This window comes from Peromyscus maniculatus, chromosome X (assembly GCF_049852395.1).
Source record: "Peromyscus maniculatus bairdii isolate BWxNUB_F1_BW_parent chromosome X, HU_Pman_BW_mat_3.1, whole genome shotgun sequence".
NCBI classification, from domain to species: domain Eukaryota; kingdom Metazoa; phylum Chordata; class Mammalia; order Rodentia; family Cricetidae; genus Peromyscus; species Peromyscus maniculatus.
This window is the reverse complement of record NC_134875.1, coordinates 124,768,139-124,788,388: the sequence shown is the minus strand read 5'-3', so window position 1 is coordinate 124,788,388 and position 20,250 is coordinate 124,768,139. Positions and strand designations below refer to the sequence as shown.

At 40.7% G+C, this 20,250-nt stretch overlaps 1 protein-coding gene across 1 annotated transcript; it reads right to left on the bottom strand.

Moving 5' to 3' along the window:
* Positions 1-587: 587 nt before the first annotated feature.
* Positions 588-2,481, bottom strand: LOC102927872 (nuclear receptor-binding factor 2). Its single transcript, XM_006991399.4, has 2 exons — positions 2,382-2,481; positions 588-1,544 (listed from the first exon to the last, which is right to left on the bottom strand). The coding sequence occupies exons 1-2, from the start codon at positions 2,461-2,463 to the stop codon at positions 796-798; spliced, it is 831 nt and encodes a 276-aa protein (XP_006991461.3). The 5' UTR covers positions 2,464-2,481; the 3' UTR covers positions 588-795.
* Between the last annotated feature and the right edge of the window lie 17,769 nt (positions 2,482-20,250).

Genomic DNA, 20,250 nt, shown 5'->3' with positions numbered 1-20,250 from the left:
GTTTTTTTTATGAAACACAATTACTTTATTGATTTCTTACAATCAAATACTGCTAACTAGCATTACTTTCACACATGCATCATTCAGAACAAAGGAGAGTTCCTCAGAATTTACAAATGATGCATCATATAACACAAAGTTAGAACTTAAAATGCACCCTGATTAATTATGTAAACTGGTAATTTTTTTAAAAAGCATAACTAATAATTTGGTTCCTTTCTTCATAAAATGGAAATGTAAATATTTCTCCTGATAGTCTTGAGGTTATCATTATATTATGAGTAGTGCAAACTGTGGCACATACAGTTCCATCTGGAAGGGTGTATCTTACACACCGTATCTCAACAAACAAAATGTGCATAAAATGCATACAGTCAATGCATGATAGAAAGCATGTTCCAAATACAAGTGAGCCTCTCAGGCCACCATATTTAGCTTTTGCATTATCATTTATGGCATTATAGATTAATTACACATGACATACTTTTATACATTTAACCCTGAAGATAAGAAAAATAACTGTTTGAAAAATTATTCCAGGTAGCCATTTGGTTTGTATCATAAGAAAGCGAACCTCCATCCAAGAGTTCAGTGTCTGCCCAGTCGGAAACATGAGCTTTAGTCATAAGATGAGTGATGTTTCACAGTGACTTTCCCAGGTCCTGGCACCGCCTCTCCTCCCACAGTATACCAGATGAAGGAGCATTTCTGGGATCCCCTGGGGCATGACTTTCTTTCCCTTTGTATTCTTTTCTGGATTATCTGTGTCACCAGCCTCTCCAATGGCTTCCCATTTTAATCATTCATGAATCCTTTCAGAATGTCCTCAGAGAGCTCCATAAGAGGAAGTTCTGGAGATGGGAAATCCAGAGGAGGAAGATTAGGGATTGGAATGTCCTTGGCTTTCCCAGTGTTGGAGGCAAACTTCTGCCAGGTTGAAGAGGCTGTGGCAGTTTCCGAGTGTGGTGGCAAGCTCCACAGCTCCGACTTCTCTACAAAGTCGGCATCAACGTCCAGCTCCTTCTCTGTCGGACCTTTCAGAAGTCTGGCCTTCTCAGCCTTTAGTTGCTTATTTTCTTTCCTTAATCTTTCATTTTCAGCCACAAGAAATTCCACATGCCTCTTCAAATCTGCAATTTTGGTTGCCTGCTCCTCTATAATTGTTTTATCATCTTTTGGGGCTTTGCTTCCAATACACGGTTCTGTTGGCTCATTCTTTTGCTGAAGTAAATACAGCAGTGTGTCTGGATCCCTGTCAAGGACCCCCTGAACCTCAGGGAGGCGCTTCTCTGCGGAAGGGATGTGTGTCTGAGGAAGAAGAGGGTTCTGGCCCTCTGCATCCTCAGAGGGCTTGTGAGATGCCTGCAGGTGGGGAGTTCCGTCCCTGTCTGTGCTGTGCTGCGCTTTCAAGCGCTCCTCCCGCTTTGCTCTCTTCCACCTCTCCTGGATGAGGAGAAGCTGTTTCATGTGGCTGTCCCGTTGCAGTTCCAGTGATAAGTGAGCCTGCTCAGACTGAGTCAACTTCATGGCTTCAGAGAGATAAGCTGTAGCCTTTTTGTGACAAGAAATGGCCTCTTCGTATTTCCCAGCAGCTAACAAACGGTCTGCTCGTCGGCTCTGTTGGTGAGCCAGGGCATGGAGGCATGGGCCTGGAATCCCAGCATTTACAAAGGACGATGATCCAGTGCTTGAGACCAGCCTAGGCAACAGAGTGGGCCGGAAGCTAGCAGGGCTCAGGCGAACAGTAGATAAATAAAAGCGCTGCTGCCATCATTTACCTAATTTTTCCTAGACTGAGCACTTGGTGCTCCACCTCCCACTGAAACCCAGTTTCTGTCCTCTTGTAAGCCACAATACACTAGTTGAGTAGTTAGCTAGGGTCATGCTACACCCTGCTGCCAAATAAAGTGAAGCTACCTGGGACTGAACCAGGGATGGCTCTGCAAGGACACTTGAACTTTGAAGCACTTTGTAAACAGCTGGCTCTGACGAATAATCTTCCTGTGGAGTTTCAGTATTGAGCCATCCACGCCTCACCCCAAACTGTATTGACCAAACTCTATTGACAAGAGGTGCAAGATGTTCCCCAGGCTTTCAAAAACTCACCGATCTAGCCCAATCGTGCTTAAGTGTAAACAACTTGGAGATGGATGCAGAACCTAACTTAGTAACTCTGGGATGGGCTCCTCGGAGCTGCTAACCTGGCTCCAGCGAGGTGATCACTCTCAGGCGGTCAAGCTCAAGTCCAAATCTCATTAAAGTGAAAGGTCAAGGGCTTTATGGTCTCATTATAAGAGTGGCTAAATCCTCCAACCTTCTATCTAAAAAGCACAGTTCTACGTGCCTAGTATCTGTGTACGTCTTTAATCCTCACAAGAAACAAGGTTGAGGGGTCCTTCCATCACTTCCATAGACCCCGGGGTGAGCGGCGGCCCGAGGCGGAGCGGCGGCGCCTGGGCACATGGAGGGGCAGCGAGGGCAAGAGACGCGGCTGGCGGGCTGACAGGCTGGCGGGCGGGCTGGCGGGAGGCTCCTCATGGCGCCCGGAGCCGGCAGTGAGAGCCCCAGAGCGATGGCCTCGCCACTTCTGCCTCCGACGCTGCGCCGCCAGAAGTTTGTATTTGAAATCTTCCAGGAGCATTACTTTCTCGGTGGATTTCAGTCTGTACAGTCCTTTATAATAAATGTAACTGTAACAACTTTGGTGAGTTCCTTCCTTATTAATTTTTTTCTTGTATTTTATGTGCATTGGTGTTTTTGCTTGCATGTATGTCTGTATGAAGGTGTCAGAACTCCTGGAGTTGCAATTACAGACAGTGGTGAGCTTCCATGTGGGTGCTGGAAATTGAACTCAGGTCCTCTGAAGAGCTGAGTCATCTCTCCAGCCCCACTTGTTAATTCTTTAATTAAAAAATTATTTTAAGTTCATGGGTGTCTTAGTCAATGTTCTTTCACTGTAAAGAGAAACCATGACCATAGCAACTCTTATGAAGCAAACATTTAATTGGGGTGGCTTAAAGCTTCAGAGGTTTAGTCCATTATCAGCATGGCAGGAAGCATGGCAGCATGCAGGCAGATATGGTGCTGGAGAAGTGGCTGAGAGCTCTTCATCTGAATTAGCAGGCAGCAGGAAGAAAGAACTGCTGGGCCTGGCTTGGGCTTTTGAAATCTCCAACAAGTCATACCTCCTAATCCTTTCAAATAGTGCCACTTGCTAAGCATTCAAATAGACAAGCCTATGGGGCCATTTTTATTCAAACCATGAAATTCCACTCCCTGGTCCACATAGGCTTGTAGCTATATCATATTGCAAACATTCATTAAGTCCAATTTCAAAAGTCCCCATAGTCTATAACACCTCAACACTGTTTAAAAGTCCAAAATTCAAAGTCTCTTCTCAGAATCATGGCAATCTCTTAACTGTAACCTCCTGGGGAAAAAAATAAAAAAGCAGATCAAATACTTCCAATATACAATGTCACAGAATATACATTGCCATTCAAAAATGGAGGAAAGGGAACATAGTGAGTGTTATGAATTATTGTGTGTGGGGACCCCCAAGGGTATCCCACACATGCAGGGAAACATGCCAGGCAGATGCAGCAGTGGGCTGGGCAGATGCATGCCATTCGGGCTCGGTGGCAGCAGTGGCCAATAATTCACAACCCAGATACTGCATTAAAGTAGAGAGTTTATTGTAGTAGAGAGATGAAGAGAAAGATAGGAAAGAGAGAGACAGAAAGAAAGAGAGAAGAAGAAGAAGAAGAAGAAGAAGAAGAAGAAAGAGAGAGAGAGAGAGAGAGAGAGAGAGAGAGAGAGAGAGAGAGAATACCTCATGGGAGGAAAAGCAGAAGAGAGAGAGAAGAAGGGGAGGAATTTTTCCTTAGAATGAAGCTTTTATGTCAGGATGTAGGGAGGCATCAAGGGGTGGGATTTCAAGGGGGCAGATCAGAATATTAGCATTCCTCCATTATGATTATTATAAAAAGAGGTGAGTTATGGGAGCAAGTGAGGAAACAAGGGCACTGAATTCTCAAGGCTACTTCAAGCTGACAAGGGGTGAAGTGGGTAGGGGGAACTGGGAGTCACGCATGGCAGAAGATCTCAGGAACGTTCCTTGAGGGAGCTGAGGAGGTAGGTTTCAGGAGTGGTATTCCAGGAGCTTGGGGGAAAATGGCACTCCAAATCAGGAGTATAGAAGCCATGGCATTTGCTATTTCTCTGGAGGTCAGGTGTGAACAATGAATCTGCAAAATATGCTCGAAAAATTAATGGGGTCAGAAATGGGCTCTGGAGATTGTTAGTTTTCATCAGACCAGATTTATTTCTTTGAGAAAATCAACAAGATAGATAAGCCCTTATCCAAATTAAAAAAAAAAAAAGTGGAGAGAGAGCATCCAAATTAACAAAATCAGAAATGAAAAGGGGGACATAACAACAGACAATGAGGAAGTCCAGAGAATCATCAGGACATACTCCAAAAACCTGTACTCCACAAAATTGGAAAAATCTGAAAGAAATGGACGATTTTCTAGATAGGTACCCCATACCAGAGTTAAATCAAGACCAGATAAACTATTTAAATAGACCAATAACCCCTAAGGAAATAGAAAGAGTCATTAAAAGTCTCCCAACCAAAAAAAGCCCAGGACCAGGTAGTTTCAGCACATAATTCTACCAGATTTTCAAAGAAGAGCTAATACCAATACTCTTCAAATTGTTCCACACAATAGAAACAGAAGGAACATTACCAAATTCTTTTTATGAGGCTACAGTTACCCTGATACCCAAACCACACAAAGATGCCACAAAGAAAGAGAATTACAGACCAATCTCCCTCATGAACATTGGTGCAAAAATACTCAATAAAATACTGCTAACCGAATCCAGGAACACATCAAAACAATTATCCACCATGACCAAATAGGCTTCATCCCAGGGATGCAAGGATTGTTCAACATACGAAAACCACATGATCATCTCATTAGATGCTGAAAAAGCCTTTGACAAAATCCAACACCCCTTCATGATAAAGGTTCTAGAGAGATCAGGAATACAGGAACATACCTAAACATAATGAAGACAATTTACAGCAAGCTGACAGCCAACACCAAATTAAATGGAGAGAAACTCAAAGCGATTCCACTAAAATCAGGAACAAGACAAAGCTGTCAACTCTCCCCATATTTATTCAATATAGTACTTGCAGTTCTAGTAGAGCAATAAGACAACATAAGGAGATCAAAGGGATACAAATTGGAAAGGAAGAAGTCAAACTTTCATTATTTGCAGACAATATGGGGGATGTGGGGATACGGGGTGGCTTGGGAAAGAGGGCTGGGGAGTGGAAGGAGGGAGGAGGGGGGATCTGTGGATAATATGTGGAGTGAGTAGAAAATTTCTTAATAAAGAAAAATGAAAGAAAAAATTTAAAAAATACAAAAAAAAAAAACAAAGATCATTCCAAAAGGTGTCCTATCCTAAGGAACCTAAATCTAATACTTAGTATGTTCTAGCTAAGATATAAGAAGATTGTAACTATAACTGTTAGTCTTCAATCCCATCAAAGGCCTGAGAAGGAATATAATAATACCCGAGAAATGGGGGAAGGATGCAAGCAGCTTTTGTGAGTCTTGCAAGAATAGACAGAGACTGCTGACAGCCTGGACAGTCACCTAAAGTTTCTCAGCATCACTAGTGCATTCAAATTGGCTGCAGGCCTAGAGTGTCTGTCAGACCATTTTACTGTCAGCAGTTGAGGCAAGGGCAGTTCTTTTCCCAGTAAGCCATTTTGTACCAAGGTGAAGACAAACTTCCAAACAGAAATGTCTCAGAAGCCCAACATTCTCTTGGGATCAGATTGGTGCTGCCAGGAGCAATCATGTCTCATGTCAGCAAATTCCATGTTATCACCTTGGCTAGCTCAGTCGGTAGAGCATGAGATTCTTAATCTGGGGGTCATGGGTTTGTGCCCCACATTGGGTGCCAGATGTTGGTGGATTTATTAAGGCAACTTCACTTAGTTAAAAAGAAGGTTTATTTTGGGGGTAACTTACAGCTAGTAAAGGGGTTGGTAACAGGATTCAGGAGAGGTGAGGTGCAGTCCAGCTGGGTTTCCTGGAGAACTCCACTTGGTCTACCATCCAGATCCAGGATCACCAGGAACAAAGAAGGCCTGCACATCTGGATCTCTGGTCTTAAGGGCTCCCGTCTCAACCCCACCTCAGGGGCAGGTCATAGGTAGGTGTCACAGTTCCCGGAAGCCTCACTTGGGGTAGTACTTCCAGGTCAAAGCTGGAACAGCTACCCACTACAGGGTGGTAAACGTGGCTCCCACCTGGTACCTCTGCCATGAAGCTAGGCTCTCAGGGAACTGAGTGGGGGTGGAGCCAGCTGCCAGTGCACCATGAGAGATAGATAGAAGGTTACAGATACACAGTAAGGCAGGTTCAGATGGAAAAAAATCTCTAAACAGGTTACAATGTATTTAACAATGTGCATAGGCTTAAGAAAAAAGAGAAAAAGCATATAGACCGTCATAAAATATTTTAAAAATAATAAAATAAAGTCTTTAAAGAGGAAAGGAAAGTAGTAATAATAATAAAGAAAGAATAAATGATATAGAGATGGGATATACACAGGGAGTTTGGATCCTGTATAGTGTTGTACTGACTTTAAATTTTTTGATTGCTAGTGAGCAAACAATAGCTGCTAAGAGACATTGGATTATAAAAACTACTAAATTAAACCAACTTATATATTTTAAAAATGCCTTAACTTCAAAATGGAAGTCAAAAATATGTTAAATCAGGGAAGAAGTTATGCTTTTGTTTCTACAGAAAATAAAAGGCTATTCAAGGTTAAAGAGGATCAGGTTTGATTGAAAGAGACCCCCTGAAAATCCTGGCTACAGACATAAGGAAATAAACCAAGAAAAACTACAAGACACATGACATATATTTTATCTGTTCAAATATAAAACAAAAAATCATCTTTGGCTGACTTGTGTACAATGCACAATCCATAGTTGTATTAATATGTTACCTTTGAAAGTTTGTGTGTTTTCAAAGCAAGGGGGCCAGACATCAATGAAAATGGGTAACCCAGTTGATCCAGTCTCTCAAAGTGCCTCTGTTGCACTTTCCTCAGAGTTCTGTATCTAGAACAGCTTCAAAGCTGCTGGCTGAGATGATCCAACTTCACATACTATTCTAGCCAGGACTTGACCATTATCTTAATTTTCTCATGGTCCCCCAAAGATGTCAGCACCCCAGACAACAGAAAGCAATTTAGAGAACATGATGTACACATTCCCAAGAGGTGGGGTGGATGACTTTTGTTCATTCAATGGGTTATAGATGTTTGTCATCATTCAGATGGGTTGATTATTAGTCATGTTCAGGAAAAGTTGTTATTGGTCATGTTCAGGAAAAATCTAAACAAATGAGTTAGATTCAAAGATCTCTTTCTGAAGGAAAAAAGTGGTGTGTAATATAAAAATTATGAGATAAAAGGGTAGATTGTTGAGTTTACTTTTGAATAACTGCTAGTCTCAAATATTTTACATTGGTATGGATTTTGGTATATTGATACAAATTTAAGATTATTTTTTATTGGTGAAATTATTAAGGCTACTCCATGTAGTTAAAAGGGAGGTTTATTTAGTGGTGTAACTTACAAATGAGGGGATAGGTAGGTTATAGGATCTGGGAAAGACGTAGCCCACTACAATTTTTGTTATACTGTATATATGTTTCTATTATTGACTAAGGTATTGTACCTATGCAGCTCTTTTTAAAAAGATTATGCAATGTTTGGTTTTTGAAATCTACATAGGATAATAAATACAGGTTAATAGTCACCTATCACAATCAAACTTGTAATCATCTTTAGGTATGTTTTCAAGGTCAAACAGATATATTTTAGACAGGTGGTCTTCAAACACTTCAGAGATCTACACAATATGGCATTTAAGATGTTTTAATAATATAAGGCTTTTTATGACAATGAGACATGTCTGCTCCTGGCAATCTACTTCAAAGATGATGGGCACTGAAGAAACTCCATATGGAATTTGCTTTCTTTGTGGCAAAAGTTATCCACTGGGCAAGAAATTGCCCTTGCCCCAACTGCTGACAGTATGCTGTTCAATTGAACAAGCAGGACACAAAGGATAGCATCTGCCAAACTTTGCCAAAACAAGGTAGGAGAGTCCTTCAAAACTCTTGCTTCACAGAAAAGTCTGTCAGGCTGAAGATGGATGCCCCAATGTTGCAGAGGAAACTTGGGTGACTGTCCAGGCAGCCAGCTGTTTCTATCATTTCTTATAGTTTTTGAAGTGGAATTGCACTGCACTTCCTGTTTACTTAGGTAATATTATATCCTTCTGGGGTCTTTGATGGTGTTGAAATTAGTTATAGTTAGTTTTTCCTTAGTTATGATAGAAGATAAATTAGGTACAGAACTTTGAACTCACCAAGATAGAATAAATAATGGAATATTTTATCCAAAATTGCAAAATAGAAGTGAACTGGACATTGTGAATATAATTCTTACCTGATAATTGTTCTTATTATATATAGTTTTACTGTGTTAGAGTTAAACCCTTTCCTTTTTATTTAGACAAAAAGGGGGAAATGTGGAATAATCTCTTTGTACACTGTGAAGATGTGTCTTTGCCAAGTCAACTTCTTATTGGTTTAATAAAAAGCTAAATGGCCATTAGCTAGGCAGGAGGTATAGGTGGGACAACCAGACAGAGGATGCTAAGAAGAAGAAAGTCAGGGTCTCCAGGAGACACAGAAGGAGCAAGACATGCTGGAGGACAGGTAAAGCCACAAGCCACATGGCAATATACAGATTGATAAAAATGGGTTAATTTAAGTTGTAAGAGCTAGTTAATAACAAGCCTAAGCTATCAGCTGAGCTTTTGTAGTTAATAATAAGTTTCTGTGTTATTATTGGGGAGCTGGCAGTCAGGACGAAAAGGACCCAGTGAAAAGGTCCAACTGCAGTCTGCTATAATTTGGAGCCTGCCAAAGGCTCCAAACAGCACACCTATCTGCCACTGACACCTCAAGTACCATCATGTCTGCTGGATCATGTGGTCCAAGTGGTAGAGCAACCTGCACAGCAGCCTGGACCTGTTGAAGAGCCTTCTCCTGTTCCAGGCTCCACACAAAGTTAGCAGCTTTCCAAATCACTTGTTATATGGGTGGGGGTAACACACCTAAGTGAGAAATGTACTGTCTCCAGAATCCAAATAGGCCCACTAAACATTGTGCTTTTTTCTTGGTGGTGGGAGGGGCCAGGTACAATAACTTATCCATCTTAGAAGGAATATCTCTGTATGCCCCACATCACCAGACCCCTAAGAATTTCACTGAGGTAGAAGTTGCTTGAATTTTGTTTGGATTTATTCCCTATATTCTGATGTGCATGTGTGTAATTAATGAGTTGAGAGTGATTACTACCTGCTCACTTGGTCCAGTCAGCATAATGCCATCAATATAGTGCACCAATGTGTTATTTTGTGGAAGAGACAGATGATTGAGATCCCTTCTTACTAAGTTATGACACAGGGCAGGAGAGTTAATACCTTCTTGAGACAAAATTGTGAAGGTATACTGCTGGCTTTTCCAACTGAAAGCAAATTGCTTCTGATGGTCCTTGTGGACAGGAACTAAGAAAAAGTGTTTGCTTTTTAGCTTCATACCATGTACCAGGAGGTATGTTAATCTGCTCACATAAGAATACCATGTCTGGTACAGCAGCTGTAATTGGAGTCACTACCTGATTGAGTTTTTGATCATCAACTGTCATTTTCTACAATCCTTCTGTCTTTTGCACTGGCCAGATACAAGAGTTAAAGGGAGATGTGGTGGAACCTCCACCTCTGCATCTTTTAAGTCCTTGATGGTGGCACTAATTTCTGCACTTCATCCAGGGATATAATACTGGTTTTGATTCACTATTTTCTAAGGCAGAGGCAACTCTAAAAGCTTCCATTTAACCTTTCCAACCATAATAGCCCTCACTCCACAGGTCAGGGAACCAGTGTAAGAATTCTGCCAACTTCTAAGTATATTTATCCCAATCACACTTTCTGGGACTGGGAAAACAACCACAGGATGAGTTCAGGGATCCACTGGACCCACTGTGAGTCAGACATCAGCCAAAATTCTGTAATCACCTGACCTCCATAAGTGCCTACTTTAACTAGAGGGCCATAATGTTTCTTGAGATTTCTATGAATTAGTGTCAATTGAGAACCAGTATCCAACAGACCCTGGAACATCTAATTGTTTCCTTCCCCCATATGTATAGTTACCCTTGTAAAAGTCCATAGGTCTCTCTGGGGAAGAAGTATAGAAAGGCTAACAGTAAAGTTTTTAGGTGTTTTTATCAAGGTCCTTTCTGAGGGAAACCTGGCCATCCCTTCATTCAAGGGGTTCTGGGTTTGCATACTGGTTCAATTCTGGAAATTGATCCACAGGCCAAGATTCCCTCTTGCCTTGATCCAATGTACCACTTCTTTCATTTGTTTAAGAATTTTTTTGAGCCGGGCGGTGGTGGCGCACGCCTTTAATCCCAGCACTCGGGAGGCAGAGGCAGGCGGATCTCTGTGAGTTCGAGGCCAGCCTGGGCTACCAAGTGAGTTCCAGGAAAGGCGCAAAGCTACACAGAGAAACCCTGTCTCGAAAAACAAAAAAAAAAAAAAAAAAAAAAAAAAAGAATTTTTTTATACAGATCAAACTAAAAGTCAGTGTCTTAGTTACGCTTTCTATTGATGTGAAGGGACACCATGACCGCAGCAACTCATAAAGAAAACGTTTAATTGGGGTGGCTCTCTTTCAGAGGTTCAGTCCATTATCATCATGATGGGGAGCATGACAGTATGCAGGCAGACATGGTGTTGGTGCTGAGAATGCTACATCTTGCAGGCAACAGGAAGTTGATTGACTGTCACACTGAAAGAAGCTTGAGAAAAAGAGACCTCAAAGCCTGCCCCCACCATGACACACTTCCTCTAACAAGGCCACACTTCCTCTAACATGGCACACTTCCTCTAACAAGGCCACACTCCCTTTGGGGGCCATTTTCTTTCAAACCACCATAATCAGCTTCTTATTTATCACATGCCTGGAATACCAAAGTCCCATATGTGTCATGCCACCATAAAATTTACTTTGCCTGTGCTGACCATTACAGGTCAGGCCATTATAGACATTGCTTTGTCTATACTGCCCATTATAACTATGAACACCTTGTCTTTGTTGATTCAGTGCTGCTATCTGGCCCTTGCTACACCAGGGCCCAGTTAAACCCATTTCCTTTAATTCATCAAACTGAGCAGCAGCATCTCCAACCCTAATGGTCTGGTACAAGGAAGAAGGCAACAACAAAGCTCTTCAAAAGTGCTAGTGTTCCTCTCGCCATTTTGCATTGATAGGATTACTGAAGAGCATAACTTCGGGGCCTTCCCATTGTGGAGGATTAGGTTTACACAGTGTAACCACTCCAGCATTGAAATTTCTCTCAGCCTTAAATCCCTTTATCAACACTAAGACAAGGGATATCAGACATCTCCAACTCCTTTTCAGTAGGTCAGCTTTTGACAAATGATTCAGTCAACCATTCTTTTTGGACACATTTTTTAAACTGTGTGAATTTTCATATTAAACCTAGAATCCCCACTCAGAAGGCCCATATAAATAAACTCAGCCTGATCCAGTTTTATGTTTCTCCCACCATTATCCCACACTCTTAAAATCCATTCTCACATATATTCTCCAGACTTCTGCTTGAATGAATTAGCAAAATCATTAAGCTCCTTAGTAGTGTAGGGCACCTCCTCATGGACTACACTTTCCACATCCCCTCTAGGAGCCTGCCCAGCCTTAAGTCTGCTTATAGGTCTAGAGGCAATTATTGGTGGGCCCTGAGGGACAGTAGTAGTGTCTTGCCTGGCATTTCCTCCAGAGAAAGCCACTTCTGGTTGAGCAGACAAGGAAGGATTAATTATCTCAGTCAAAGGTGAAAAAGGAAATATTCCATGTGGTGGGGGTGTGAGTATGTAATTTTCTATGGAGGGTGGAGAGGCTACTTCCTCATGTGAGATAAACCCTTGAGAATCTGAATGTTGAAAGTTCTAAGATTCAATGGGGTCCTCCCACATATCCCCATCTAAGTTATAGGATCCCATTCTTTACCAATTAATGCCTTTACTTTAACTGTCGAGCCCCTCTGAGGCTGGGACTTGAATTTTCACTGTAATTCAGCCAAACTTATAATGAGGGCTTCAGTCTGATTTTCCACAATTCAAGTTCTGTGACTGCTGAAGAGAAGATTCTCTTCCAGGGTACACTTAGAAACCTTTAGACTATTTATGTACATCTGGAGCTGGTCATTTATATCACTGAGTTCATTGTTGTCCTTCACTGTATTCTGAGATGCTAGAAGTTGGTTAATTTTATAACAGAGGTCATTCCTTTCCTTTGTCAACTTATCCAGAGAATCTAGGAACAACTGACCATCATCATAATTTTCCTTATTTTTCCACAAACTGTCAAAAGTTTTATATACAGAGTTACCATTGTCACCCACAATGGCGAATCAGGCTAATTGAATGCATTTGTCTGTAAGTTTGTAAAATAGTTTACACAATAAGCTTTTCATACTTTCCAAACTTCCAGGAGAGGCTTTGGTTACGATAGGCATTGGCAAATTGAAAAGCCTATTCCAGATACTTAAAAGATTCATCCTTATATTTCAGTTGCTCTAGAATCACTTCTGGTTCCAAAATATGTATTAATCAGGGTTCTCTAGAGTAATAGAATTTATAGAATTAATCTCTTTCTGTATATAGAAAAGAGATTTATTAAAATGACTTACAGTCTGTGGTCCAGCTAATCCAACAATGATTGGCTATGAATGGGAAGTTGAAGAATCTTGTAGTTGTTCAGTTCATGAGAATGGATGTCTCAGCTGGTCTTCAGTATATTCCAGAATACTGAAGAAGTAGTTACAGTTATTTGTCACTGCTCACTCTACTCAGGGGAAGAAAACACAGGTGAGCATTTACATTTGGGGCCATGGTCACTTTTCTGGACAGGGACAAGTGCAACACTGAAATGGCCAAGTATGCCTGCTTCTAAGATAAGTTGGCTCTAGGCCAATGAGATTGGAGATCTGGAGCCTTCCTTGCACTACCAAATTGTTCAGAGTAATTTTATTTATATGGCCCAATTTTATAACATGCAAACTTTCCACCACAGAGTAACAGCACATACACAATGACTAGCCAACATGAGTTTACTCACATAATTGTTCCATGGTAGTAATTTGAGCCATGTAAAAATGGCTTTTGTTTGATCAGATTTATCTACAATATTGTTCAACCTCATTTAATTAGAGATTTCTTTGGAGGAATTGGAACTCAAGAGCACATTACTTATTGGAAGACAGGCAACTGGACTGAAAGAAGTGGGAGAGGGAGTTCTCAGTGCTGTCACTAGGTGTGGGCACTGTAGCTGACTCCTGCCTCCAACAGAGGAGCAGATGCTTGGCTGGAGCCAGGAAAAAAAACACCAGGCTAGGCGCAACATCATCATCTTCCCTAATGTTTCACAAAGTTGCAAAGTGAAAGCACGTTATTGTTGAAAAATGCAAAAACAATCATGCCTCCTTCAGAGCTGAGAGACATCACCCACATGCACATGCAAAGGAACACTTTAACCTGCTGACTTTGGGCAAATGCTGAATTTTCACCCTAACCTTACTCCCTTGTTCTTTCTGGCAGTTATTTTCCCAGACTAGAAAGGTTTGAATTTTCTTGTGTCCTCCTCTCACGCTCTGCATGGTTATTACATGACTCAAATCAAAGCAGTAACCAAACAAAATCAAACAAAGCCCTAGAAGTTCTGACAGGACATGTACACACTGGCTGGCTAAAAAATCAATGTAACCTTTTAATCTGTTAAGGAATGGGTTCTAAGTTGATGCCTCTGGTTTTCCTATTTAGCATCATGTAAAATTAAGATTTATGCACATATTTATTGCAGCACAGCCATAGGGAATTTTATTGGATTTGATTTAGTTAAAGGGCACTGGACAAAGGAATTTTTTGAATTTTATATCTTGTTTAGCAACCAACATGTTAAAAAAGACCACATAGAAACCAAAGAGTCTTTAATTCTGTGGCAATATATCTATCCACTTCTCCTCTCACACAATTCTTCTCTGCACTGTTTCTGAAGATTGACTGTTCTCTGGTTTTGAATTTTAAATGTAAACCACCAACACATGACTATATTAGTGATCCTGGAAAATCTCATTTTATTTGAATCCAGTCCCACAGAATATACTAAAATAGCATTTTTAGACTTAGGCAACCTGAAATTTTTTACTTGTCTGCTGTAAGGACACCATCACCTGACCAGTGTAGCATTTCTTGTACTGGTTTATCACTAGTACATGTAGCAGTCAGCAGTAGACACTCAAAGTTTTGTTACAGGGAGCCCACCAGAGATGACCACTCAGACAGTTTACAGCCAATTGAAAGTATTTATTCCAGCCAGTTGGGACTACACTCAGGTATTCAGGGAACCAAGTGTGGCACCCAGTGTCTAGAGCATGGGGTTTTTGAAGGAAAAAAACTCACTTGACAGCTGTGCCACTGGGGTGGGGTGGAGGGACTTGGCGCAAACAAGATGTTTAACAGAAGCTAAGTGGTTAACTGGAGGGAATTCCACACAAGCAGGAAGTTTGTCAGAAGCTAAGATAAGCTAACTAGAACATCTTGACTTCAGGTTCTCAGAATGAAGTTGGGTAATTTTCCATGGGGCTTCTCATTAAGGAGATAAAATTCTAGTCAAGCCTAAAAAGGAATCAGCAAGAATACACAATGGAGGAGTCTCTGCCTTGTCACAGTTTCAAGTAATTAACCCATCTCTTCCAAAAAAATGTTGTATGTGCAAGTTCTTCAAAATTTGTCAGGGGAGTTAAGAGTATATTCAAGAAATTGTAATAGGAGCTGATAAATAGCAGGTGCTCACTAAATTGTTATATTCAACTTAAAAGGAGCCCACTATTTTAAAGCTTTCACTTTGTGATAACACATGGAAAACCAAAATCCTGCCAGATTAGTTTTTGTTTGTTTGCTTGTTTTATGCATTTTCTTTCCTTCCTTCCTTCCTTCCTTCCTTCCTTCCTTCCTTCCTTCCTTCCTTCCTTCCTTCTTTCTTTCTTTTCTTTTTTGGCTTTTAGGTTTTTATGGCTTGCTTTTCATCTCTCCCACCTTTTATTGTAAACAGATTATTTTCTCATACAATATAACCTGATTATAGTTTCCCCTCCACTTACTTTTCCCAGCTCTTTCCTGCCTCCCCTCCACTCCAGATCTACTCCTATTCTGTCGCTACTAGAAAAGAACAGGCTTCTAAGAGATAACAACCAAACATTACAAAATAAATATAATAAGATGGGAGCAAAAACTATAATATTGAAGTTAGACATGGCATCCCAACAGAAGGAAAAGAGTCCCAAAAACTGGCACAGGAGTCAGAGACCCACTCTTTCTCACAGTCAGGAGTCCCATAAAAATACTAATCTAAAGGTTATAATATATACACAGAAGAGCTGGTATAGGCCTTGTCCAAACTCAGGGATTAAAATCCGACCAATTCCCACCCTGAAAATCTTCACCCTGGAAAAACTCCATTCCTAAGAAGCCCTATATAAATAAGCTCTGTTCCTGTTCAATTAGGAGCTGCCTTTTTCCACACTGGCAGAGGCAGCCACTCTACTGGATTCCTTCCTCCCAATAAATCCCTTGAATGAGTTTTGGGTGAAGGCCTTCTTTGGAAGGAGTGGAGTGGGGCAGAGAAGTAACAATTTTCTCTGGAACAGGAGCAAACTACTACATTTCTGCAGATGTTTTTCCTAAGCAGAGTGGAGCAGAGAAGTAAGAGACATCTCTGAGGGGAATTCTCTTAGCAGAATAGAGCAGAGCTGAGCTGTAACTGCTCTCTAGGAGAGGAGCAGGATTGCTATATTCCTGCAGGGAAACCACCCCCCCCACCAGAACACAGCTATAGGTATAGTCTGGCTTCTGACAGTCAGGATGACTTTCCATCCAAGCTGTAGATACAGCCTGGCTTCTGACAGACAAGACACCTTTCCCTTCACAGCTGTAGATACAGCCTGGCTTCCAACAGGCGATATACCGTTCTCTTCAGAGCTGTAACCCTTACACTCATTAGGATCACTTTCATAGATTTAAGATATTTCTCCTGCTCTAGGTTTTCACCCCCACCAAATGCCTCCCAATTCCAGCAGTCTCTCTCTGCACTCTCTTGCTTCATCCCATCTTCCCAGTACCACCTGATTCCTCTCCCCCTCCAGGCCCCCCTTCCTCCTACTCTACCTGTAAAATTGTATTTCCCCCTCCCAGGGAGATCCCTATGTCCTCCCCTAGACCCTTCACCTTTACCTAACCTCTTTGAGTCTATGGATTATAGCTTGGTTATCATTTACTTAATGGATGATATTCACTTATAAGTGAATACATACCATGTTTGTCATTCTGGGTCTGAGTTACCTTACTCGGGATTTTTTTTTTCTAGTTCCAACCATTTGCCTGCAAATTTCATGATGTCATTTTTTTAACAGTTGAGGAATACTCCATTGTGTAAATGTACCACAGTTTTTAAATCTATTCTTCTGTTGCAGGACATCTAAGTTGTTTCCAGTTTCTGTTTATTATGAATAAAGCCACAGTGAACATGAATGAGCAAGTATCCTTGTGGTAGGATGGAGCATCCTTTGGGAATATGGCCAAAAGCGGTCTAGTTGGGTCCTGAGGTAGATAGATTGATTCTCAGTTTTCTGAGGAATTGCCATATTGATTTGCATAGTGGCTGTACAAGCTTACACTCCCACAAGCAATGGAGGAGTGTTCTACTTACTCTACATCCTTAAAGTAGTTTTGATTTGCATTTCCCTGATGACTAAGGATATTTAACATTTAAGTGTTTCTCAGCTGTTTGAGTATCCTCTACTGAGAATTCTCTGTTTAGGTCTGTACCCCACATTTAATTGAATTATTATTATTATTATTATTATTATTATTATTATTATTATTTTATAAAATAGTTTCTTGAGTTTCATTATACGTTTTGGATACTAGACCTCTATCAGACGTGGAGTTGTTAAAAATCTTTTCCCATTTTGTAGGCTTCAGCTTTGTCCATTTGCTGGTGTTCTTTGCCTTAAAGAAGCTTTTAACTTTCATGAGGTCCCATTGATTAATTGTTAGTGTTAGTGCCTGGACTATTGGTGTTCTGTTCAGAAAGTCTTTTCCTAAACCAATGCGATCAAGGCTATTCCCCTATTTCTCTTCTATCAGAATTAGTGTACTGGTTTTATGTTGAGGTCTTTAATCCACTTAGACTTGAATTTTGTGCAGGGTGATAAGGAAGGGCATATTTGTGTTCTTTTACATACAGACATCCAGTTTGGCTAGCACCATTTTTTGAAAAAAAATTTTTTTTCCAGTGTGTATCTGGCTTCTTTACAAAAATCAGGTGTCTATATATGTGTGGGTTTATGTCTGGGTCTTTGATTTGATTCCATTGATCAACATGTCTGTTTTTATGCCAATACCATATAGTTTTTATTATTATAGCTCTGTAGTACAACTTGAAATCTGGAATGGTGAGAATTCCAGTAGTTCTTTTATTGCTCAGGATGTTTTTAGATATCCTGGGTTTATTGTTTTTCCATATATGTAGACAGATTTTCTTTTCTGTCCCGTTAGGGTCCAAGAGAAGCCTCCAAGAAAGACCAACAGTCATGTATACAATTTAGCAAGAACGTTTGTTGTTTCCAGCAGCTGGGGTGGCAAATAGTGACCCCAAAAAAAGGTCACAAGCAGAGTTGGGGAATTCCAGGGAGGAGGAATTTATTTGTTGCTGATTGATGGAGGAAAAATTAGTCTGGCGGCTGGTTGGTGGGAGGCTCTAGTGGTTAGGGACTGAATGGTGGAGGTAAGATTAGTCTGGGAGCTGATTGGTGGGAGGGTGTAGTGGTTAGTGGCCTATTGGTGGTAGGATGTCTAGTGTCTAGGGGCTTGTTGACAAGAGGGTAAGAAAAGCTATTTTTAGCTATCAGGGGGCTGGTGGGCATCTGCTGAGCCAGCAGAAGGGGCTTCAGGATACCTGTTGTTTGGTTGCCCTTATGTTGTGGTTTTCCTGAGAACTGTTTGCTCAGCTCCAGCCCTGTCTAGTGAACCAAAACTAAGGCCTGGTCCATGTCAGTACTGCTAGGGGAACCTGTCATGGCCCTGGTTTGACCACCCGGTCTTCTCATCAGCAGCCCCAAATAATGATACGGAGACATTTTATTAATCATGAATACGTGACCTTTAGCTGAGGTTTCTCTCAATTAGCTCTTATATCTTAAATTAAGCCATTTATATTAATCTATGTTCTGTTACATGGTGTTACCTCTCTTTCATCTTGCACCCCCTGTTTCCTCCATGTCTGGCTAGAGACTCTATCCTCTTCTTCCCAGAGTTCTCTCTGTCTCTGGAAATCCCACTTTTTCCTAGAGATTGGCCATTCAGCTTTTTATTGCACAAATCACAGCAATACATTTTTCACACAGTGTGCAAATATCTCACAACACACATATAGTTGAGAATTATCTTGTCAAGGCTTGTAAAGAATTGTGTTGGAATTTCAATGGGGATTGCATTGAATCTGTAGATTGCTTTTGATAGAATGGCCATCTTTACTAAGTTACTAGTACTAATCCATGAAGATGGGAAATCTGTTAATCTTTGGGTATATTTTTCAATTTCTTTCTTCAAAGACAAAGTTTTCAATATAGAATTCTTTCACTTGTTTGGTGAGAATTATGCCAAGATATATTATATCATTTGAGGCTATTGTAAAAGGTGTTGTTTCCCCAATTCGTTTCAGTCTATTTGTCATCTGTGCATAGGAATAACTACTGATTTTTTTTCAGTTAATCCTGTATCCAGCTATGTTGTTGAACTGTTTATGAGCTACCGGAATTCCCTGGTTGAATTTTTTGGGTCACTTCTGTATACCATCATATCATCTGCAAATAATCATACTTTGACATCTTCCTTTCCAATGTGTATTTCGTTGATTGCTGTGGGATGGTCTGTATGTCAAATTGCTCTGATTGGTCAATAAACAAAACACTGATTGGCCAGTGGCCAGGCAGGAAGTAGGTGGGACAAGGAGAGAAGAGAATTCTGGGAAGCGGAAGGCTGAGGCAGGGAGACACTGCAGCCACTGCCATGACCAGCAGCATGTGAAGACGCCGGCAAGCCACCAGCCACGTGGCAAGGTATAGATTTATAGAAATGGATTAATTTAAGATACAAGAACAGTTAGCAAGAAGCCTGCCACGGCCATACAGTTTGTAAGCAATATAAGTCTCTGTGTTTACTTGGTTGGGTCTGAGCGGCTGTGGGACTGGCGGGTGACAAAGATTTATCCTGACTGTGGGCAAAGCAGGAAAACTCTAGCTACAGTTGATCTCCTTCAGTTGTCTTATTGCTGTAGTTAAAACTCCAAGTACAATTTTGAATAGGTATCAAGAGAGTTGACAACCCTGTCTTCTTCCTGATTTTAGTCAAATTGCTTTGAGTTTCTCTTCATTTAATTTGATATTGGCTATAGGCTTGCTGGAAATTGCCTTTATTATGTTTAGGTATGTCCTTTTTATCCCTAATCTCTCCAGGACTTGAAGCATGAAGGGGTGTTGGATTTTTATCAAATATCTTTTCTGCATTTAATGAGATGATCATATGCTTTGTTTTTCAGTTTGTTTCTGTGGTTGATTATTTTTATTGAACCATCCTTGCAAGTCTAGGATGAAGCATACTTGATCTTCTTGGTGGATGATTGTTTTCATATGAACTTGGATTCAGTTTGCAAATATTTTTTGAGTATTTTTGCATGCATGTTCATAAGTGACAATGGCCTATAATTCTCCTTCTTTCTTAAATCTTTATGTGGTTTGAATGTCAGGGTAACTGTGGCTTCATAAAATGAATTGGGCAATGTTCCTTCTGTTTTTATTTTGTGAAATATTTTGAGGAATATTGGCATTAGCTCTACTTTGAAAGTGTGGTAGAATTCTGCACTAAAACCATCTGGCACTGTGCCTTTTTTGGTTGGAAGAATTTTAATGACAGCTTTTATTTCACTGAGT

What these genes read in the sequence shown, in the direction of transcription:
- LOC102927872 (XM_006991399.4), bottom strand. Translation starts at nt 2,463, where the DNA reads ATGTGCCCAGGCGCCGCCGCTCCGCCTCGGGCCGCCGCTCACCCCGGG. An exon ending in TGGAAGGACCCCTCAACCTT is followed by an intron (nt 1,545 to 2,381) that starts GTTTCTTGTGAG and finishes AAAAGGCTACAG; the next exon opens with CTTATCTCTCTGAAGCCATG.